Raw genomic sequence first — 23384 nt, forward strand, 5'->3', positions numbered from 1 at the left:
AGAAAAATTTGTTGTTCCTCTAATATGCTTGAAATTAAGACACGTACTATAGTGTAAAAATTAGGAATTAATATAGTGGAATAAAATCCAAACTCCTTTCCAGTTACGTTTCATTTTGATATATAGATCGTTATATAAATTAATACTAACAAAACATATATGATCCATGCTTTATGCATATAAAAATACTTACTTATTATAATGTGCATTTTTTCCACGCAAACGATACTGTTTGTTCAATCACAATAATCAAAATGTAGTTATATCACAATTACCCAAACTATATATAAAGTATAGCCATGTCTAAAAAAAATTGTCGGAATATTCACATTAGTGTCTATGTTAGATTCTCTATTCGAAATATAAAAAAGGTCAATTCAATTCTCGATGGAAACAGAATTTTGCGAAATTTCCTCCTAATTAGAAGATTTTTTTCGAGATCTTACTATTGTAATTTTGACCAACACATAAGATGAGACTTTACCACCATGAAGCGGCTTTTTGCAAAAAGATGAGGGGAATTTTACCATTCTCTTATAGTTATATTTATGTTCTGATTTCAAGTTCTAGTTCAAGGCAGGGTAAGACGGGATTCATGGGGGTTTGGAGTCAGAAGTGAATCTAGAATTTTTTGAATATGGATGCACCAAGAAAAATATATTAAGTGGGAATTGATCCTCAGTTCTCAAAGTCAAAAGCTCAACATTTAACCATGTGGACCAACTAGACTTTTTATAGTATGGGTGCAAGAATATAATATTATACAAATGTTAGAAAATATATACATAAAATATCTAATTTTACGAAGAGACCACGGGTTCGAACACCCTATTTTTTGCACTTAAATCCACCACTGTTTGGAGCAGCCTTCTCCAAGGGAGACCTAACAAGCCTAATTCAATACTGAATTATATATAGAGAGATTTTGTAAGCACTAAACATATATATATTGTCCAGACCTAACTCTTAATGGGTTTTATTATTGGATCGATATATATATATATATATGAAAAAAATGGAGTGATCGAAGAGTACCCTCATTGGCCCCTCTTCAACCAACCCACCCAACCCACCAATCGTACTCATGATTAATTTTAGCTATGTGTAATGAGAATTGTGAAAAAAATCTCGTAGGAGATCAGAGCGTTTTTTCTTAGAGATAGAAGACTATCGTCCATTAAGTTTTATTAAGATCCACACGAGATCGCTCTCATAATTTATTCTATGAATATATTTTTAAAAAAAAATACAAGCAATATCACAAACCAAATAAGAAAATATATGTAAGTATGGAGAACAAACTAGACAAGTATATAATTCATTATCGTACACCAGATTTCGCAACAAGAATGAATTAGGTCAATAATATATTATGTATAATTTCATAAATCAACCTAAAAGATAAAATAAAATACAAAAGAGAATAATAAAGTGTGTTAATCCAACAAATTACAATTATAATAGCTGATTTATTCATGCTATTTTTATATTATAATTATAAAATCACATTCATTAAGAATTTGAATGTTTTTGTAACATTTTTTTGGAAAAAAACTGATGATGGATAACTACAAACACACAAAATAATATGTTCAGTAGCACTGATAATATTCACTGACTGACTGCAATTTTTATCAACCCCACCCCCCCACGTGAAACTGTCACAAAAATCCAACATCTTTTTTCACAAAATCTAATATAAGTTTCATTTGATTTAATATATCATATAGTATTAATTCTAAAGAAAATTCAAGTGCATATAAAATAAAATTTATTAATAATTATAATTTAACATGTGAAGCAATTTCACTTCATGTGCTAGCTAACTATTATGTTTTACCGATTTTCTATGAAAAGAACCATATAACTTTTAAAAAAATATGTATAATGAATCATAAAATCGATCTTCAATTTTTAAATAGACAAAACAAAAAGAATGCTCTGGTGAATATGGAGAAAATAAACACATTTGAGCGCAAAATTGTTCGTTTAACCTAATTTTTATTTCCATGATATGTTGCTATATATATATATAAATAAATCAAGGTTTCTATTAGATATATTATATAGTTCGAACTCTTCAAAAAATGTCAGTATGTGCTTAATGAATTCCTCAAAAACAGTATATGTGCTTAATGAATTCCTCAAAAATAGTATATTTTTTAAAGATTCGTGTGAGACTGTGAGTACAACATTATTTTTGAAAAGTCTGAATAATATAATATTACAATCAAAATGTATTACTCGAGAAAGTACATTTCCTAGAAATAAATATTTCAATTCTTACGTACGTTTATATATATTTACATAAAACTCTAAAACTAATTACCACAAATTAAAAACTGAAATAAAATTGCTAAAATAAAGCATTATACTTATTGATTAAATTTAAATAAAAAGGTTCATGATCAAACGACTCGGGGCTCCGGCTCCGGTTCTTCCTCATCCCGGGTCGGGTCGGGTCGCCCGTGATTTTGAAGGATCTTAAGAAGTTGAGCCCCTTTTCTCCTCCCTCTAGCACTACAATCACCTTGCAAAGCCAACATCACCGCACGCGCCACCTCCTCCGGTGGTGCCGCCAACGGTGCACCATCACAGGCGCCACCATATATTACCGCCAAAACGCTTATCGCGTATTCCTTCCCTCTACTCCCGTCCATCCTCCCCATAACCTCCACCATCATCGGCACCGCCAACGCGTGGGCCCTCACCTCCTCCGCCCCTTCCGCCACCGTACACAACAATTCCAACGCCGCTAACGACCTCTCCGCCGCCGCCACGTCCAAATCCGACAAACTGTCCACCACTACCCCGACAGCTCCCACCTCAACCGCCACATGTCGGTTATTTTCCGACAAACAAAGTGCTAATAAAACTTTACTTGCTGATTTTGCTACTCTCCTGTCTTTTAAACACCCAACCACCCCTCTCAATACTGTGACGGGGCAAGCCACTGAATTTCCACCACCGTCAACCGCCGCCACCGGATTCGGAACAAGTGAATGTTCCAACAAGTACATTGCCTTAACCTTGTTGAAAAATTTTAAATACAAATCAACAATAAAAATATAATGAACAAGACTCTACTGAACGCGCAACATTTTCAACATAACATGGCGCATGCACAGATATTTTAGCGAAAAAGCACTTAAAATCTCAAAATATATTAAATTTTGAACTCGTAATTTTAAAAATATAAATGTTCAACATTATTTTTATGCTTAAACTTATTTTAGTCTCAAAATGTGAAAAGTATCGCATAAATTAAGATAGAATATAAAAAATATCATATAAATTAAGACAGAGTAAGTATTTATATTGAACAAACCTTGTCTAAATCAGTACAACTAGTGAGTTGTAATTCTGCCACGTGGAAAAGTTCCTCCAAATTAGTGTACAAAACAGGAGGGGCAATTTTAGTAATTTGCATGGTTTCTCGAGGGTAAATGTTAGTGTGTGAAATTGGGGGTGAACTTGGTAGTGGAAATCTCCATTGAGTAAAACTCTGTGAATTAGTATTAGATGAAGATGAAGATTCCGACGAACTCGCCGGAGCTGTAGCTGGCGCCGGCGCCGGAAACGGCGACGAAGTTTGGTCGGAAAGAGGAATGGGGAGGGTAGGAGGGGTGGTGGTAGTAGGGCTGAGAACCGACTGAGTACAGCGGCGGAAGAAGCCGCAGGAAAATGAGGTTTTGAGCTTTGGATGCTGGTGTTGGGTTTTCATGGTGGGATGATGAGAGATAAAGAGAAAATGTAGAGAGAGAAAGTGTGAAATAAATGGATGGGTACAATAATTGTATGGAATGAGATAGTTCATTCAATTTAACAACTTTTTTGTTGAGAAAAAGAAAACTAAAATAATAATATATTCAGTGTAATTGAAGTTCGAACGAGGTGGTATGTATACATAATTTTATCTTTTAAAAAAAATACTTTTTGAAAATATAAATTGTATTAGACCAGCCACATATAATAGGCTTGACTCAAAAGGCATTGAGAGGGAATCATGTGATCCTGAGTTATCCACGTGAAAGACTACCCTTTAAATTAATTGAGTCATTTTAAAGAATCGTAACTTTATTCTTAATCTTTACAAATGTAGGGAAATTATTTTTTCAAATAAAAAGAACTTTCATTCTAATAAAGCATATGAAAAATGAAGTGTGAAAAGTAAATATAGTAGTGAAGAAATGGTATGTTATGCTCAAATTAATAAAGAAATGAACATTAACAATAACAAACATTATGATAATCGAATAGAAAAAAATAACAGATAAAAATGTAGAATATTATTAGATATCTTCTCAGTGAATTAATAATAACATAACTGATCGTCAATATGTTTGCTTCAGTTATGTACTTTCTCTCTTAATAAGTTACCTGACTAAATGAAGTTAGATTTGATGGTGAATTTAGAATTTAATTTTTATGTATTTTAAAGTTTATGGAGTATATATATACAGATATTTACTGAATTTAAAAAATACATATACATGATGTGGGTTAATTTGTACCGTCTACTCTAGCTAGCTCAGCCCTCAATTGTTTTTTTTTTTTAAAAAATTATTTAGTGTCTGATATATATAAGTCTCGTTAAATTTAAATTCATGCGTTATAATGTCTTTTCTACAATCGACACTAATTTTCAATAGATTTTTTTTTTTATTTTCAAAATTCAAACAAAAATTTAATTTAAACTCAAAATCTTTAATTAAGATGAAGTATCGGTTAAAATTTAGTAGTAATAGTACTACTGTTTTTAGCCTGCAAATTTTTTTAAAATGGGGACAAGTCCTTTATTAATGTGGACAGATGAAAAGAAAAAAGATATAAAGGCAAAATTGAGAACGTGAACAATTGCAGAGGGACTTTTTTTTTTCATTCGGATATTTAATATTTATATTAAAATTTGATTATTTTAATTTTATAGCGTATAGAGTTTATTTTAGAAGAAAATATTCATTATCAAGAATTTTTCCATACTAAACAAAAGGAACTGGTTCACTCAATATTAAATTTCTACTTATTCTAAAATTAGATGTACTACAACTAAACAAAGCAATTAATATACATGCACAAGTTTTTTCATAAATATAGTGTTATAAACAAATATAAACCCCAAAAATTATATTCATTACTTTTAGTCCAAAATTTAAAGAGGAGGCACCCAGTTTTGGGAACCATAGTATTAATCAACTTATAATCAAGCATTTGATACTTCACTAAAATAAACCAAACACATTGAACCTATTATATTATAGATATTATCAGTATTCTAGCTAAAAGAAAATAATATGCATTATATAATTTTTAAATAGTAATATGATTAGTGTATAAAAGTATAAGAATAATATTGATATTGTTAATGCTATGATTAACCATGGGATAAAAATTATATTGAATAGAGTATATAACTAATATCAACTTTTGATAGAAGGACATGAAGATTGAGAATTAAGATAAAAGGTCCGTAGATAGTCGCACGGTCTAATAGTACTCATATTTTTTCCTCCTCTTACTTTCTTTTACTTATTATTATTATTATTATTTGTTGTTTCTTTTGTTTTACCTATCATATTATTTGTTTGTACTATTTTTTTCTTTCTTGTTTTGTTATGTTTTATGTACTTGAATTGAGAGTCTATAAAAATCAGTCTCCCTTTCTTCATAAAATAAGAATAAAATTGGATACACACTATGTTCTCCTAATCGATGAACTTTTACTTTGTTATTATTGTTACGTATAACTAATATCAATATTAATTATATTGGACTTAAATTTGTAATCGAAAATTAAACTAAATTTAATGCACACATTATTTTATCTAATACACCCTATCAAGCTACCCCATAAACTCATTAAATCAAATACAATTGTACTTTGACTTTGTGGGGGGCCATTTTTGCTTATGTTATCCTTTGTATTCTTAATTTAGTAGAAAATAGAATTTTATTAAAAGTCCAATAAAACTCTTTTAAATAGCAATAATTAATAAAACCTATCTTTATCATATGATTAAATCTTCCTTTTTTTAATTTTTTTTTTTTTTATAAATTGTTAAAAAAAGATATTTTTATATAGTCACGTGAAGGGACAATTGCATCTTCTTGTTCTTTGTTCTCCTGTTCATTTTCTTCAAGATTTCAAAACCCATTTCATATTTAGCAGAAATGAGGTGACCCTTTTCGTTTCAGCTCAAGATTTGCTTATCTAAAGTTGAAATCTGGTGTTTCTTGTAGTTTTGGGTAATGGGTATTTGCTTTCTTGACTTTTATTTAAGATTTAGTTTGTATTGTTTTGCTCTTTCTCTCATAAAGTTTTGATTTTTAGTTAACTTAGTGTGTCATTTGTTGAGCTTAGATTAATATATGCTTGCAAGAATGTTTGGAATGGTCAGAAATTGAGATTCTGCTGTGATTGGTTGCAAAATTTTCCAAAAGAACTGATATTTTCTGTGGTTTTGAGGTAGCTTGGACTTGTACTATGAGCACATGAACTAGTTTGGAGTATTTATTTCATGTTCTGATATGAGTTTGAGCTATGTATACTTTTAGAAGTTGTGTTGATATGGTCTAAATATGCACTATTTGTTAGACAGCGAGGTATATATGCACCACTTTTTTAACGAGTGGTAAATCGTAAAGTTGAGGGGGTATATTTGCCCCTTTTCCTTTGATTTAAGTTGGAAAGGACCTCTAGGATTAGTTGTGGTTGCCAGTTGGAGTATTGAAGGTAAAAGTCGGATAATTCTGGCAAGAGGGTGTTTTATAAGAGACCAAAGGATCATTTGATTTGTTGTAATGGCTTCAATTAGAAGAGCATTGTCCCCAGTGCCTCGTCCGGGAGATAGAACTAATGGGGAAGCATGTTTTGTTTCCTCGCCATTGTCTAAGTCATCGTTGTGTAATCAAAGTTATACACCGCCTGAAGGGTTGATGTCTTCTTGTTTTGGTTCATTGGATTATGTATTCTACAAAGTTCGGACATTTGTACTTGGTCTTTTGTCGCAAAGAACATCTAGGCCCTTGGAGAAGTCAAAGTTAAAGGGACAAATTTGGAGGAGAGCATTTCTCCAATTCTTTATGTGCTTTGTTGTTGGAGTTCTTATTGGCCTTGCACCATTTGTTTCTCTGAATTTTTCACCCAATATAATGTCTAAACATCAACCTTTATCCTTTGAGGTCGTCCACCCTTACGAAAATGATCGTGTATTTGACGATGTGTCTAGAAATATGACATCAACTTTAAACAGTTCGGATTTCCTGGATAATTCTACGTCCGAGCGTAACTTAGTATACGATGAAGTGAAAGATGATATTGTTGTCAATGCGTTTGTCAACCAATCACTTGATCAAGAATTTATATTGTCCAGAAAACTTTTGATCATTGTGACACCAACAGAAGCCCATTCATTTCAAGCGTACAATCTTAACCGTTTGGCCCACACATTAAAATTAGTCCCGCCTCCTTTGCTGTGGATAGTTGTGGAGATGGACTCTCAATCAATCGAGACAGCTGATATATTGAGGGGTGCTGGAGTTATGTACAGGCATCTCATATGCAAGAGGAACTTGACTGAAGTGAAAGATAACAGTGTGCACCTAAGGAATATGGCACTAACACACATTGAAACACACCGTCTTGATGGGATTGTTTACTTTGCAGATAATTCCAACATATACTCCCTAGATGTCTTTGAACAAATGAGACAGATCAGGTAATCTACTTATTCGTTTTGCGTATAACCGTATGCAAGTAATCTTTCTTTGTTTATTTTTTCAGTGATTAGCCTGCACACTAGCAATCTTTTGATTTTTAGATTGTGATATACATAAAGTAATTCTTGCAGCAGATTATGTCAGAAGGGAATATTGAGCTTCCGCAGTTCTATTGGTGTTTGCATTATCTCTATTCCTTTGATCTTGTGAAGTTGTATTATCTGTATAAGTGGGAAGTAAATGTAATAGAGCAAATCTAAGTGTGACTGGTATTCTCTAATTGGTAACAACGCTTGTTCCCCTTTTTATATGCTTTGCTTCAAGCTAAACTCATAAGAGTATACTAGTGAATTGAAGGGTTTAACAAAACAAACAATCAGCTTGATATTATACTTGTCCTAAACTCTGTACATTAGAGCGAAATAGATACAAAAGATCCTATCTCTGACCCCAACTATTTTGATGATTGAACCGTGGTTGATTGATTGATGATTATACATTGAGGAAGAAACAAGCAGGGTTCAAGGTAGTAGTGGATAGGAATCTGCAGTGGATCGGAATGGATATATATGATTCATATAGTCGACCTCCAGTAGTTTAGGATTGACTGATTTTGTCATAGTTGTATATTATGACTAATAACATAGTTAATATGTCACGAAACAGATCTAGTTGGAAATGTGCCATTCCCTTGATGAGTTCAACTTCAAATGAATATTCATTCTTTCGTTTGTTTTTTAGCTTCCAATCACTTGAAAATCTTCCCATATGTGGGAGTGATCAGAAATGTTTTTTCATGTATATGGTCTTATAGTATTGTCAAAGGTGAAAAACGCCAAGAATTGCTGGAAATTTAACCGAAAAGTACAACGAAATTCACACTTTGATGAATGGAAATTACTATATTATTTATACAACTGTTGAAAAAATAACTATAATGCAAACAACAACCATATAAGTTGTGGAATTGAAGAAATACAACTATGTGAAATATATTAAGTAAAAGAAACATTTGATTGCCCCACTTTTGCACTTTTCTATACTCTAAAGGTTTCTAGAACAAAAGAATGAAACCTGGCCTGCCCCTCACTTATGTTCCTTAATTCCATATCTTCATTTTAAGTTGTATCTTTATAAAAAAAAAATCCTTTTTTAGTCTCTGATCTGTCTCGGGTTGCTATTGCTTTCTAGCATTTACTTGCTCACTTTGACAAAGATGATGATTTTGCTCCTATACTTAATTTGGACTTGCCATTATGTCTATCAGCTTTCTTGATAGAAAATTGTTGTATGCAGCCGGTTCGGGACATGGGTTGTGGCAAGACTAGCTGAAAATAATAGGAAAGTTATCTTGCAGGGTCCAATCTGTAATGGCTCTCAGGTTATAGGTTGGCATACCAATGGAATGGCAAAAAGATTCCAAAGATTCGATGCTGAAATATCAGGATTTGCATTCATTAGTACAATACTTTGGGATCCAAAGAGGTGGAACCGACCAACTCTAGAGCCCATCAGGCAGCTTGATATAGTTGAAGCTGGCATCCAAGTGAGTTTCACTGCTACTATTGTAACTCTGATTGCTGTGTAAACAATATTTTATTCGTTGGCTCACCTGTATTCAGCACAACTTACATGACTATTAGTCTATAAAATGATTCTCAATGATCCTATATTACAGGTGAGCACATTTATCGAACAAGTTGTGGAAGATGAGAGCCAAATGGAAGTCTTTCCAATGCACTGCTCAAGAATTATGGTTTGGCAATTAAATACAGAACTGTTTTATCCATACCCTCGTGAGTGGTGGTCAAAGAATTATCCAGGCACTATTGCTGCTAGCGCGTGAATGTTGACATAGAGAGTGCTTCTTCAGGATAAACAAGGTGAGCAAGTTATGCCCATAATTTTCTAGTTGGAGCTTATTAGCATTCTTTTCTTCTTAAGCAATATCATATAATTTTTATCTGAGGAGCTTCTTAACATTCTTTAAAAAAAGGCCAGCTCGGTACTAAGCTCCTGTTAGAAGCAGGGTCCGGGGAAGGGCCGGATATATTTATTGCAATTCTAGCAAGGGAATCACACATTAGGTTGTAAAAGAGAAATTGAGAGAAAACGCTACTTGATTAGTCCCTCAAGCTACTGAGTTTAAATAGTCTATGTACAAGTGTTAAAATAGGAAAGAATCAATCCAACTAATTATGACTAATCTTAATTGATACACAGTACATTTACAATATTCTTTAACAAGGTGCATACTCCTGAAAATACCAGTTTCAAGCTAGGAAATATATGACAGTTCACGCCGAGTAACTTTTGGACTTGGACACGATCGCCAAGATAGTAGAACCTCCTTGCTTCTACATTTTTGTTGGACATTTGTGATTCATTACCTGCTACATAATGTTCAAACAGAACAAAGGTGAATTTCGAATAGCCTAAAGATTAAACTGCTCCTTTCTTTGTTACCTGAAATAGCAATAAACTTCCTCCTAAATAAGAGTATCTTCCCTTGTAACTGCACATTACTCTAGCACAAGGGATATTGAAAAAAATGAGTGATCTAAATATTCATGTCCTCAAGCACAGAGACAATACTAAATCCATGCCTTAAGTCTACTGGTGCTGACAAGTGATAACTTCTGCTGCACTGTCAGCCTCAGAACAGAAAGACGACACAAGAAGATATCTAGTGTATCCCACAAGTGGGGTCTGGGGCAGGGGCGGAGCCACCTTGTGGTCATTCGAACTCCCTTCGGCAGAAAATTATACTATTTGTACATGGTCAAAATATTTTTTTTATGTAATACATAGAGTAGATGTCGAATCCCATTAGCTAGCTAGTTTGTGTGTCTACTTCTTCAAATTTTGAACCCCCTTATGGAAAATCAAGACTCCGCCACTGGTCTGGGGAGGGTGGAGTGTATTTAGACCTTACCCCTACCTCGTAAAGATAAAAATATTGTTTTGGATAGACCCTCATCTCAAGTAAAGCATCGCAAAACAGTTTGAAAAGAGAATATGGAAATGAAAACAGTAACACCAACGAAATAGAGTGCTGTGGAAAGCAATACATAGCATACAGAAGAAGAACAATAACAACAACGAACTAGTGCAATAACCGAAGCACAGATGATAACAACAATCAACGAACAAGAATAGTGCTAATAGTACTGGTAAGAGAGTAGGCACCGATTCAACCACCTATCCTACCCTGCAGGAAAATGAGAGAACATACCAGAACAAGCACTATCGAAATCCTTAGTAACATCAGCGACACAAGATAATAGGAGAATTACCTCATTTTAAATACTTCAAAGATCACAGCACAGAAATTGCATCTAAACTCACTTCTCAATAAGTTTTGGTCTTTCTGTAATATATAAACCATGTTCTTTTCTATTGATTGCAGGGAGAACTAGTTATGATTATGAGCTTGTTCATGGTAATTTCAGGACTATTTTCTCTGTCTGAATCTGCGTAGAAGTATCTTGTTACGGAAACAATTCTGTACAGTTGCTGAGTTCATCCCACTTTACACGTCTAGCTACGAAGTGGAAAGCCACTATTAGCCAGGTGGTTTTCAAACTGATTGGTGAGCATTCATGGCCATCTACACAAATGTAGAGTTCCAAGTATCCGGCCAATTATTTCGACTAAAGCTTTTCATTATACAACCAACTTAATAGTTCAGTGAAGGATTCAACCTCATTGAGCTTTCAAATTAGTTGCTAGACTTGTGCATATAGCAATGTTACTGGAAAGTAAATTCTTTATGGCTGATATTTATGCAAGTAAAATTTCATTCTTGTCAACTTCCAAAAAAATTTGTTTTTTGTGTTGTCTCGTACATCTTACCTTTCTCAGACTCCACTTGTGGGATTACACTACGTGTGTTGTTGTTCATGTCATTTGCTTGTGAAGGTATTGGTTTATAGCTCTTGTTCTGTTGAAAAAAAACCAAAAAGACTAGTAAATGAAGGTTAAATTGTCACACTATTTGACTATTGAAAATTCTGAAATTTGTTTTAACATAACTCATTCACTACATCTACCCTTAAAATTATACTAAATATAGTGATGTAGGAGTGAAATAGGAATAGCCTAATCCGTGAAAATGGGGTTGTGAGAGTGAAATACAAGCGTTGAAATGTATGAACGTTTATTTTTACAACTATCCAATTAGTGATTAACACAACAACCGTGAAAATTGAAGTCTTATTAAAACTCTACAACCTCAAATCAAACGTGGTACTAGTTGAATTGTGACAATAGACTAACAGTCTGACACCACTCACATAAAATCATGTGTACGCCATTGATCTAGTCCCTTATTGGTAACCACTTTTCATGTTTCACACAAACATAGCAAAAAATTGTAATATGAGAGAAATATTTCACCATATTTCAAAATTATAAACATGTAGTCAATATGTCCGAGTGGTTAAGGAGACAGACTCGAAATCTGTTGGGCTTTGCCTGCGCAGGTTCGAATCCTGCTGTTGACGATATTTTTTTTCGGCCTCTTGCACTAACAGTAGAAGCCATGACTCGAAGTTTATGGCCTAAGTTCTTACATCGGCCTCAAGTTAATATAGAATCGAGTTTATGGGCTAAGTTCTTACACCGACCTCAAGTTAATAGATAACAATAATAATAATAGAGTCAGAATAAAAAAAAAATAGTGACATACACACAAGGGCGGAAAATTATACTATTTATACATGATTAAAATTATTTTTTATGTATATATAGTAGATATTAAACCCCCTTCGGATAATTTATCTGTTTAATTCTTCATATTATCTATAAGTTGAATGGCATAAAGGCTCCATGAAACCCATATGGCACTCTATTAGGTAATAGGATTATGGCAATTGGCTCACTTTTAAAGTTTTCTGCATCAACTATATAAACCTGCAGTATAGACATATAATATATAGTCAGATTTCTCTATAGTAATATTTTCGAATCGTCTTTAATATTATGATGAACTTACTTGAGATTGATTTGTATTTTCATTGTGTGTGAATGTCAGAATCCAACCATCATCTTCATTAACACCATCAAGTTTTGGAACAAATGTAGCTCCACTACAAAATGTATTTTTTGGGAAAATGTGATATTCAACCTTAATCAAATCTTCTTCTTCTTTAATATCCTAATAATTAATCAACATTTAAAAATAATATCAATTAGATAAATTAATATTACAATTTTAGAAAATGTCAAACATAATATTATTGTCACAAATTTATTAAGTAGTAATTACCTTAGAAATTTCTTCAAAATGAAGTTTGGCTAGCCCTCCAAATTTAGCAAATCCTCCTGATAAATTCTTTGCTAAATCCAAGATAATATGTTATCATAAAGTTTAATTAGTAACATACAACCATTTATTCACTAAAAAAAATAGGAATATTTAGAATTGAATAACTTTTGTCACGAAATAACAAATTTCGTTAATTTTATTTATCAGAGGATTATCTAAAAGACCAATTAGCTATGAGTTATTTAGTAACAAATTTTGTAGCTAATTTATGTTTTAAGGATACTAAAAACATCTCATTTTGAATTGAAAATAGAATACTAACCAGAGTTGAAGAAAGTTTCTGAATTAACAAGTTGTTGATAACCAAATTTGTTTTTGAGACCAATGAAGTGTTCATTGATCATTGGGAATTCCATAATAAACCGATGATCGTTTGTAGTTAGATTTTTCATTTTCACTTCACCTATTTTCATGTTTAATCTCCATTCACAAACATTGAAAAAGGAAAATAAATCTTTTGACGATTCAATATTATCTTTATTGAAACTCATCTCGTTCAACGTGTCCAAACTCAACTCTGACTCATTTGGTCTTGGTATAATCCATCGACGAGCTCTACATGCCCTCACCACCACCTTTTACCCACACAAAAAAAAAAAAAAAATAATTAAGTAATTTTAGCAGTTTCATGATAATTTTTTTTTATAAAAAAATTAAATCAAGTTAAGTTTTTTTTAAAAAAACAATTACCTCATCATTATCTTCAAAACAATTTATTAGGTGAAATACATAACATGGTTCAACTTCAAACCATTTAATGGAGTTAGCATCACCATAACGTGGCATTATTCCAATTCTTGCATATCCATCTTCATTGTATTTTATTAATCTGCAAAATAATGATATATATATATTAATTAAGGATTTAATAAAATGTATTTCATTAAATAGTAGAATGACTAGAATTATTTTTATACATATAAAATGTTTGAAATACTTACTCCTCTCCAATGGTAAGTCTGTTTAGGTCCATAGTTAGTGGAAAATTCAAAATCACATTATACCTACATATAATTGAAATAACCATATTTAAATAACATTATCATAAATAATAATTGGATTTAAGTTCATATACACTAAACTACAATTTCTTTCTACACTATTAATATTGTGTGCATCTACTTATTTTTATTTTATTTTTCAAATTATCATATCGATCAGAACTATAACCTATTAAATTATTCATCTGATAGTATAAGAAATCTATACGAAACGTAAACTCAAAAGTAATAATTACCTCTTTGTAACACCAATTTCATGGCAAAGAATACACCTATTTAATTTGAGATCCACCTTGTGAATCATTTGTTTTCCATCAGCTAAAAATTGGAAGGAAATTTATAAATAAATTAGAAAACTAAATAAAAAAATTCCATTGAAGTCTCCTAATTTAGCTTCAAAATAGAAAATAGCATACCTGAAATGACTCCTAGCTCAAAATAAGGCTTTAGTGGATATGTTCCCATTATAACAAGTTCACCCGTACCTGGGACTTTCTATTGATCGAGATATAATATAATTAAGTAATAAAATATATATATATTTTTTATTTTTTTTAATAGTATAAATTTTTAAATAAGATAATAACATACATCTTACATATGATATTAAACATGCAAGCGCTCTTTCCTTCAAATCTCACTCACATCCAAAAAAACAAAAATAATTTTTTTTCTGTGGTTAGGTTCATAAGAAAATCATATGCTCTACACGTGTGAGGCGTGTGAGAGACATAATATAATTAAGTAATATATAATTCATTTTGATAGAAACTTAAAATTCTTGATTAGACGATTACTAATATACACCCTATAATTTTTTATGAAGAATGTTTAACTGATTAATTTCCCAATACTCTTTTCCAACGACTATAAATTTGTCAGTACTGCCACCAACCAAAAACTAACATAAATTTTCACGTGCTTAACTCACGAATTTTTTTTTACCTTTGGATGGGCTGTGAATGATCGATTCCAAGCTCCATTAACAGTCCAATTTCCCAAAGTTTCTAAAGTTTGTATGTTTATCTCTTGAGGCATATGATTTTCAGCAATTGAATAGTATTTCTTTGAGTGCTCAAACACACTTGTATTGCTTAGATATTTGTGAAATACACCAAATCTTAACTGCAAGATAATAANAAAAGAGAATATGGAAATGAAAACAGTAACACCAACGAAATAGAGTGCTGTGGAAAGCAATACATAGCATACAGAAGAAGAACAATAACAACAACGAACTAGTGCAATAACCGAAGCACAGATGATAACAACAATCAACGAACAAGAATAGTGCTAATAGTACTGGTAAGAGAGTAGGCACCGATTCAACCACCTATCCTACCCTGCAGGAAAATGAGAGAACATACCAGAACAAGCACCATCGAAATCCTTAGTAACATCAGCGACACAAGAAAATAGGAGAATTACCTCATTTTAAATACTTCAAAGATCACAGCTCAGAAATTGCATCTAAACTCACTTCTCAATAAGTTTTGGTCTTTCTGTAATATATAAACCATGTTCTTTTCTATTGATTGCAGGGAGAACTAGTTATGATTATGAGCTTGTTCATGGTAATTTCAGGACTATTTTCTCTGTCTGAATCTGCGTAGAAGTATCTTGTTACGGAAACAATTCTGTACAGTTGCTGAGTTCATCCCACTTTACACGTCTGGCTACAAAGTGGAAAGCCACTATTAGCCAGGTGGTTTTCAAACTGATTGGTGAGCATTCATGGCCATCTACACAAATGTAGAGTTCCAAGTATCCGGCCAATTATTTCGACTAAAGCTTTTCATTATACAACCAACTTAATAGTTCAGTGAAGGATTCAACCTCATTGAGCTTTCAAATTAGTTGCTAGACTTGTGCATATAGCAATGTTACTGGAAAGTAAATTCTTTATGGCTGATATTTATGCAAGTAAAATTTCATTCTTGTCAACTTCCAAAAAAATTTGTTTTTTGTGTTGTCTCGTACATCTTACCTTTCTCAGACTCCACTTGTGGGATTACACTACGTGTGTTGTTGTTCATGTCATTTGCTTGTGAAGGTATTGGTTTATAGCTCTTGTTCTGTTGAAAAAAAACCAAAAAGACTAGTAAATGAAGGTTAAATTGTCACACTATTTGACTATTGAAAATTCTGAAATTTGTTTTAACATAACTCATTCACTACATCTACCCTTAAAATTATACTAAATATAGTGATGTAGGAGTGAAATAGGAATAGCCTAATCCGTGAAAATGGGGTTGTGAGAGTGAAATACAAGCGTTGAAATGTATGAACGTTTATTTTTACAACTATCCAATTAGTGATTAACACAACAACCGTGAAAATTGAAGTCTTATTAAAACTCTACAACCTCAAATCAAACGTGGTACTAGTTGAATTGTGACAATAGACTAACAGTCTGACACCACTCACATAAAATCATGTGTACGCCATTGATCTAGTTCCTTATTGGTAACCACTTTTCATGTTTCACACAAACATAGCAAAAACTTGTAATATGAGAGAAATATTTTACCATATTTCCCAAAATTGCAAAACTTTTTTGTGTATTAAAATAATTTAATTTCAAAATGTTAAACATGTAGTCAATATGTCCGAGTGGTTAAGGAGACAGACTCGAAATCTGTTGGGCTTTGCCTGCGCAGGTTCGAATCCTGCTGTTGACGCTGTTTTTATTTCGGCCTCTCGCACTAATGGTGGAAGACACGACTCGAAGTTTATGGCTTAAGTTCTTACATCAACCTCGAGTTAATATATAATCGAGTTTATGGGCTAAGTTCTTATACCGACCTCGAGTTACTAGATAATAATAATAATAATTGAATCACAATAGGATTTTTAGTGACTTACATAGGGGCGGAAAATTATACTATTTATACATGGTTAAAATTATTTTTTATGTATATATAGTAGATGTTGAACCCCCTTCGGCTAGTTCATGTGTTTATTTCTTCATATTTTGAACTTCCTTAGTAAAAATTCTGACTCCGTCACTGTATAACACACTATCTATAAGTTGAATGGCATAAAAGCTCCATGGAATCCATATGGCACTCTATTAGGTAATAGGATTATGGCAATTGGCTCACTTTCAAAGTTTTTTGCATCAACTATATAAACCTGCAACATATACATATAATATATAGTCAGATTTCTCTATAATAACATTTTTCAAATCGTCTTTAATACCATGATGAACTTACTTGAGATTGATTTGTATTTTCATTGTGTGTGAATGCCACAATCCAACCATCATCTTCATCAACACCATCAAGTTTTGGAACAAATGTAGCTCCACTACAAAATGTGTTTTTTGGGAAAATGTGATATTCAACCTTAATCAAATCTTCTTCTTCTTTATCATCCTAATTAATCAACATATAAAAATAATATCAATTAGATAAATGAATATTACAATTTTAGAAAATGTCAAATATAATATTATTGTCACAAATTTATAAGTAGCAATTACCTTATAATTTTCAACATGTCTTTCTTCAAAATGAAGTTTGGCTAGCCCTCCAAATTTAGCAAATCCTCCTGATAAATTCTTTGCTAAATTCAAGATAATATGTCATCATGAAGTTTAATTAGTAACATGAAAATACGTATTTTATTGCTAAATAATAAAATCGCTAATTCTATATAACGCCAAATTAATAATGAATCTTGTAGGTAATAAATTCATGTTTTTAGTTGTGATTAATTATATCTCATTCCAAATAGAAATTAGAGTACTAACCAAAGTAATTAGAGAAAGCTTCTGAATCAATAAGTTGTAGATAACCAAATTTGTTTTTAAGACCAATGAAGTTTTCATTGATCATTGGGAATTCCATAATAAACCGATGATCGTTTGTAGTTAGATTTTTCATCTTCACTTCACCTGTTCTCATGTTTAATCTCCATTCACAAACATTAAAAAAGGAAAATAAATTTTTTAACGATTCAATATTATCTTTATTGAAACTCTTCTCGTTCAACGCATCCAAACTCAACTCTGACTCATCTATTGTGAGGTTTGGTCTTGGTATAATCCATCGACGAGCTCTACATGCCCTCACCACCACCTTTTTATATTCACAAAAAATAACAAATTAATTAAGCAATTGTACTAGTCTCATGATAATTTTTAAAAAAATTAAAATCAAGTTAATTTTTTTAAAGAGTCAATTACCTCATCATTATCTTCAAAACAATTTATTAGATGAAATACATAACATGGTTCAACTTCAAACCATTTAATGGAATTAGCATCACCATAACGTGGCATTATTCCAATTCTTGCATATCCATCTTCATTGTATTTTATTAATCTGCAAAATAATGATATATATATATTAATTAAGGATTTAATAAAATGTATTTCATTAAATAGTAGAATGACTAGAATTATTTTTATACATATAAAATGTTTGAAATACTTACTCCTCTCCAATGGTAAGTCTGTTTAGGTCCATAGTTAGTGGAAAATTCAAAATCACATTATACCTACATATAATTGAAATAACCATATTTAAATAACATTATCATAAATAATAATTGGATTTAAGTTCATATACACTAAACTACAATTTCTTTCTACACTATTAATATTGTGTGCATCTACTTATTTTTATTTTATTTTTCAAATTATCATATCGATCAGAACTATAACCTATTAAATTATTCATCTGATAGTATAAGAAATCTATACGAAACGTAAACTCAAAAGTAATAATTACCTCTTTGTAACACCAATTTCATGGCAAAGAATACACCTATTTAATTTGAGATCCACCTTGTGAATCATTTGTTTTCCATCAGCTAAAAATTGGAAGGAAATTTATAAATAAATTAGAAAACTAAATAAAAAAATTCCATTGAAGTCTCCTAATTTAGCTTCAAAATAGAAAATAGCATACCTGAAATGACTCCTAGCTCAAAATAAGGCTTTAGTGGATATGTTCCCATTATAACAAGTTCACCTGTACTTGAAACTTTCTATCGAGATATAATATAATTAAGTAATACATATATTTTTTTAAATAAGATAATCATATACATCTTTAATATGACGTCAAACATGCAATAGCTCTAGCCTTCAAATTTCACTCACATCCAAAACCAAAATTAAATATTTTTACGTGTTTGATTAAAAAAAAAAATCGATCTACTACACGTGTGAGGCGTGTGAGAGACGACACAATGTAATCAAGTAATTAATATTTTCACTTGCATACACATTATAATTTTCGACATAGAGCGTTCAACTGATTATCCAATTTTCTTTTCCAATGACTATAAATTCATCATTCCAATCAACTAAAAACTAAAATAAATCTTCACGTGCTTAACTCATGAAAAAAAGCGCACCCACACGTGAGGAACATGTGACACACAATACAATTAAATAATTAAAATAGTATGGTTTTATGAGCCATTACCTTTGGATGAGCTGTGAATGATCGATTCCAATCTCCATTAATAGTCCAATTTCCCAAAGTTTCAAGTGTTTGTATGTTTATCTCTTGAGGCATATGATTTTCAGCAATTGAATAGTACTTCTTTGAGTGCTTAAACACACTTGTGTTGCTTAGATATTTGTGAAATACACCAAATCTCAACTGCAAGACAATTAGGATACACATAGTATATTTAAAACATTATTAGTGTGAGTGTGTGCGTCGTGTGTATCGAGATATGGTTAGAAATGAAGATATTTGGTTTAAGGTGGAAGTGACCTTCGCGATGGACAAGATGCAGAAATCTAGACTGAGACGGTTTGGACATGTAAAGAGGAGAGCAGACGCCCTAATAATGAGGTGTGAGAGGTTGATGATGGAGGTACTGAGTAGAGATAGGGGTAAGTCGAAGAATTCTTGAGGAGGGGTGATCAGGACCTAGGAACCCTTTAGCTTACCGAGGACAAGACCCTTAATAGGAGGGTGTGGATGTCGAAGATTTGAATAAAAGGCTAGTAATAAATAGTCTGACAATCTCAAGCTGAATGAACTTGGCATACTCCTTTATTACTTGCTTCTCACTAATTAACAACAAAATTATAAGTAGTTTCATAACTTGACTAGGCGGTTCGTATCTTTATATATGACCCCATAATAATAAGGATAGACAGAGTAATTAAGAGTTCGTGCCCTAAGTATAGAAATATTTTTACTAGGAACTTCCTTTTTTACTTAATCTTACGCAACACATGAAATACATATTAATTGAGACCATAATACAGGTACGAGATACCGAATGAAAACCCAAAAGACATATTAGTTCATGACATACCAGATTTAAAAGGGAAGCCATGAAAACAGCAACAGCATCCCCTTCCATATTAGGAATAATACTTGGTTTTTTTCTATCTTTTTCCATGTTGAATGTGTCTGTTTCTACATATTTGTTCTTGTACAATATATTCCATTTGTTGCCTTTTTCTTTTTCTTTTGTGAAGTACAAAGCATGAAGCATTCCTTCACCTTCAATCCATATATGGCTTGATTTTCCAAATATTGACTTGGTTGATTTTAGTCCTCCAAATAGAGGATTTGCTCCTACATTCAGAGACGGATTCGAGATTTAAATTTGATCATAAGTTAACATGATATATAAATATGCCCATTTCACATTTATGCCCTTCAACATTGGGTGTACATATAATATTGAACAAATAGACACACATGTCTTATGTGGGGTCCTACATATCTGTGTCCTACATGTATTATGTCGATCACATAGGATTCATGTGTCTACTTGTTCAACATTATACAAGTTCAAGTGTCGTTTACTTTACACACTCAAAATTGAAGGACATAAATGTGAAATGAAGTCAGACCATATTATTATTATGCCTTTTAATTATGAGCGGAAAGTTTTGTATTGTTATCTTCTAGATGACCTGATAGCGTAAGATAAAAAAAATCAAAACATTTTACTTACCATTTCTTATGTAAACACCCTCTGGGAAATCATTTGGAATTTCCCCTTGAATTGTAGTGACTCTCACAGCTTCTCCAATCTCTTCAACAGGTGCAAAATTACTCTGTCAATTATATGTATTTGTAGGTGAAAAAGAAGTCCAAAAAAAAGTTACTAAATATATACATAAATATATATAAATTAAAAAGTGTGATAATGGAAATATATACTTCTTCCGTTTGAGTTTATGTGACACATTTCAGACTTAAAGATTCAAACGAGTTTGTTTTTGATCGGAAATTCTTCATATATCTTTTAAATATTTTGAATTATCAAGTATTGTGACTTATAGTACTTTTTATGTAGTTTACAAATATATAAATTTTATTTTAAAAAATTTAAAGATTTCATGAACAAATTCTCGATCAAACTTAAACTGTTTGATTCTTGAAAAATAAAACGTGTCACAAAAATTAAGAAAGAGGATATAATTTATATATGTATGTACCTGAGATGGGAGCAAAGGTTGGTCCACAAATTCAAAGGTCAAATCTACAAAATTATCCAATAATTTGAAAGAAATTTCCTTAATAACTTTTGGTACATCCAAATGATCCAAATTTGACAAAAATGGCTGTTCCACAATAAAAATAAAGCAAGTTTTAATCCGCTATAATTCAAAATCAATATTGGACTAAATATAATTATGCAATAGGTTATAGTCAATCAATCAATCGACAAGTCACAAATGTTTGTGTGACTATAAATATAAATAATTCACCATCATTCAAAATAGTAATTTAGTAAGGAAGAGAGTCATTCTAGGCCGACTACTACGACTATATATATGTACATCAAGTGCAATAGCTTGGAGTTAAGCACTAACTACCTTGATCAGCGTAACATCTTCTAACGTCTAAATAATTAACCGATCAAAGATCATAAAGACGGATTGCTCTACATTCAACCACACTAAAACATCTTCCATGTTCTAGTCTCTTGTGATAAAATACATGAGCTAAAATTGTTGGCTCTGAATAACCAGCTCAATAATAATTAAGCTCTATCGAAATTAAACATATATAAGTAAATACATAATAATTCTTAAGGGAAAAAAATGTTTACCTTGAAAGTAGATGAAACAGAAGCTTTCAAATCTTTAAATTTGGGTATAGGAGGTTTTTTCAAACAACAATAATTAACTTGGCATGCATAAATATAAGCAGCCATTGGTTTTCTTTACACAATTTTTCTAGTATTGTGAAGGAAGTAGAAGGGAATAAGAAGGTTTTTTTATATATAGTTAGATTGTGTGACCACAAAGTATTGTTTTCTCCGTCTTAATTTATGTGACAGAGTTTTTTTTTTCTTTTAAAACTTTTAGTCTAAAAGACTAAGACAAATTAAAGATGTCGTGTGACTATAAATCATTTCATTAATGATAAAATAAATATTTTAAAGTTAAATTGTTACCGAATATAAAAATATATAATTCTTTTTAAAATTAATTAAAAAAAATTATATCATATACCTTGAGACAAAGTAAGTATTATTTTTTCCCAACAAGCAACGAATTTATTGCTCTATCTTTCTTTTTTTTTGGGGATCCTTTTCATAGCTTTTTAAACTCGATTAATTCAAACATACATCAGTATACGTTGTTATCAAAATCATACTAAGTATTGCGCTAATCACAATTATGTATAGAGTTTACTAACGTGTTATAGATGATTAACTGTCTTATTTTTCAGACTATTAAGTTTACTTAATTATAAGCCAGCAAGTCCAATTAATTGATGTTTTATTTGACTTTATTTTCAATTAATTGATGTTTTATTTGACTTTTAATTTTTTGAGATTTAAAGTCGATCATAGCTTGGTGAAGGTTAGGCATAGAGCCAAACTTTCGTCATTAATATTCAGACTTAATAATAAGTAGATAAGCTTTATATCTTCAAACTGAATAATAAACTGGAATAGAGAATCATAAAGACTTTTGTTTTTAAAACTATAGGAATAGAAAATTATGAAAATTTTAGTTTTTCAAAAACAGATAAGATGAATATAAAAAAATATTAATACAAAAATAAAAATTTGATTCCATTCTCACTGAATTTATTGTGTGTTCTTTCCTTAAAAAATTTAACCCCTTTGTTATTGTCCACAATTTTGAGTTAATTTCTCACAAGATAAGATATTACACTATTTTGTAATGGTTGGCAATTCAAATAAAATTAAAGAACTTCAACGAATTGAAACATTATTTTTATATTTATAGGCAACTAATTAATTGTGAGATGAAGAGGTGCAATTCAATAAAAAGGTATTTCTTCCGATTCAATTTAAAAATCGCTTTCATAAAAATATTAGATGAAGGGCGGCTTATGGTTGGTGCTTAAAGCCTTTTTAGTGTT

At 31.3% G+C, this 23384-nt stretch overlaps 4 protein-coding genes, 1 long non-coding RNA gene and 2 other non-coding genes across 12 annotated transcripts in view; 4 read left to right on the forward strand and 3 right to left on the reverse strand.

Annotated features, from left to right (window-relative positions):
- The window catches only part of LOC125845251 (uncharacterized), a 90246-nt gene that overhangs the window by 48033 nt on the left and 18829 nt on the right, over window positions 1-23384 (forward strand). The gene's annotated exons all lie outside the window — the stretch shown is intronic.
- LOC125845250 (U-box domain-containing protein 25) lies at window positions 2215-3786 on the reverse strand. The gene is made up of 2 exons (XM_049524720.1): window positions 3329-3786; window positions 2215-3029 (listed from the first exon to the last, which is right to left on the reverse strand). Exons 1-2 carry the CDS (start codon window positions 3722-3724, stop codon window positions 2409-2411), a joined length of 1017 nt encoding a protein of 338 aa, XP_049380677.1. The 5' UTR covers window positions 3725-3786; the 3' UTR covers window positions 2215-2408.
- Window positions 6092-15993, forward strand: LOC125845248 (probable beta-1,4-xylosyltransferase IRX9H). Of its 5 annotated transcripts, XR_007444249.1 has the most exons (5): window positions 6092-7718; window positions 9016-9265; window positions 9398-9602; window positions 11129-11270; window positions 15734-15993. XR_007444249.1 is itself a non-coding variant. In XM_049524716.1 (4 exons), the coding sequence occupies exons 1-3, from the start codon at window positions 6802-6804 to the stop codon at window positions 9563-9565; spliced, it is 1335 nt and encodes a 444-aa protein (XP_049380673.1). In that variant the 5' UTR covers window positions 6092-6801; the 3' UTR covers window positions 9566-9602; window positions 15591-15993. The 5 variants fall into 5 exon arrangements, 4 of the variants coding, with proteins under 4 accessions (XP_049380673.1, XP_049380674.1, XP_049380671.1 ...); XM_049524716.1 differs by lacking the exon at window positions 11129-11270 and having other exon boundaries at window positions 15591-15993; XM_049524717.1 differs by lacking the exon at window positions 11129-11270 and having other exon boundaries at window positions 15634-15993.
- TRNAS-CGA (transfer RNA serine (anticodon CGA)) lies at window positions 12143-12224 on the forward strand. Its single transcript has one exon. It is a non-coding gene; the product is annotated as a tRNA-Ser (tRNA).
- On the reverse strand, window positions 12974-22223 carry LOC125844538 (carotenoid 9,10(9',10')-cleavage dioxygenase 1-like). The gene is made up of 12 exons (XM_049523846.1): window positions 22096-22223; window positions 21479-21604; window positions 20992-21094; window positions 20341-20606; window positions 19491-19670; window positions 18969-19047; window positions 18789-18870; window positions 18493-18555; window positions 18242-18380; window positions 17951-18134; window positions 13311-13451; window positions 12974-13059 (listed from the first exon to the last, which is right to left on the reverse strand). Exons 1-12 carry the CDS (start codon window positions 22198-22200, stop codon window positions 12974-12976), a joined length of 1554 nt encoding a protein of 517 aa, XP_049379803.1. The 5' UTR covers window positions 22201-22223.
- On the forward strand, window positions 16649-16730 carry TRNAS-CGA (transfer RNA serine (anticodon CGA)). The gene has a single exon. It is a non-coding gene; the product is annotated as a tRNA-Ser (tRNA).
- LOC125845254 (uncharacterized) lies at window positions 17067-17621 on the reverse strand. Its single transcript, XR_007444250.1, has 3 exons — window positions 17537-17621; window positions 17268-17429; window positions 17067-17184 (listed from the first exon to the last, which is right to left on the reverse strand). It is a non-coding gene; the product is annotated as an uncharacterized LOC125845254 (long non-coding RNA).

Source organism: Solanum stenotomum, chromosome 11 (assembly GCF_019186545.1).
Source record: "Solanum stenotomum isolate F172 chromosome 11, ASM1918654v1, whole genome shotgun sequence".
Lineage (NCBI taxonomy): Eukaryota > Viridiplantae > Streptophyta > Magnoliopsida > Solanales > Solanaceae > Solanum > Solanum stenotomum.

Bases quoted from the DNA above. Each gene is read 5' to 3' on its own strand.
- LOC125845250 (XM_049524720.1), bottom strand. From the start codon at position 3,724: ATGAAAACCCAACACCAGCATCCAAAGCTCAAAACCTCATTTTCCTGC. The intron at 3,030-3,328 runs GTTTGTTCAATA...TTTTTCAACAAG, and splicing joins GTTGTACTGATTTAGACAAG to GTTAAGGCAATGTACTTGTT.
- LOC125845248 (XM_049524716.1), top strand. From the start codon at position 6,802: ATGGCTTCAATTAGAAGAGCATTGTCCCCAGTGCCTCGTCCGGGAGAT. The intron at 7,719-9,015 runs GTAATCTACTTA...TGTTGTATGCAG, and splicing joins GAACAAATGAGACAGATCAG to CCGGTTCGGGACATGGGTTG. The intron at 9,266-9,397 runs GTGAGTTTCACT...CCTATATTACAG, and splicing joins TAGTTGAAGCTGGCATCCAA to GTGAGCACATTTATCGAACA.
- LOC125844538 (XM_049523846.1), bottom strand. From the start codon at position 22,200: ATGGCTGCTTATATTTATGCATGCCAAGTTAATTATTGTTGTTTGAAA. The intron at 18,556-18,788 runs GTAATTATTACT...AATTATATGTAG, and splicing joins GAAATTGGTGTTACAAAGAG to GTATAATGTGATTTTGAATT. The intron at 18,135-18,241 runs GTAATTGACTCT...GAATATAAAAAG, and splicing joins GTTTTGAAGATAATGATGAG to GTGGTGGTGAGGGCATGTAG.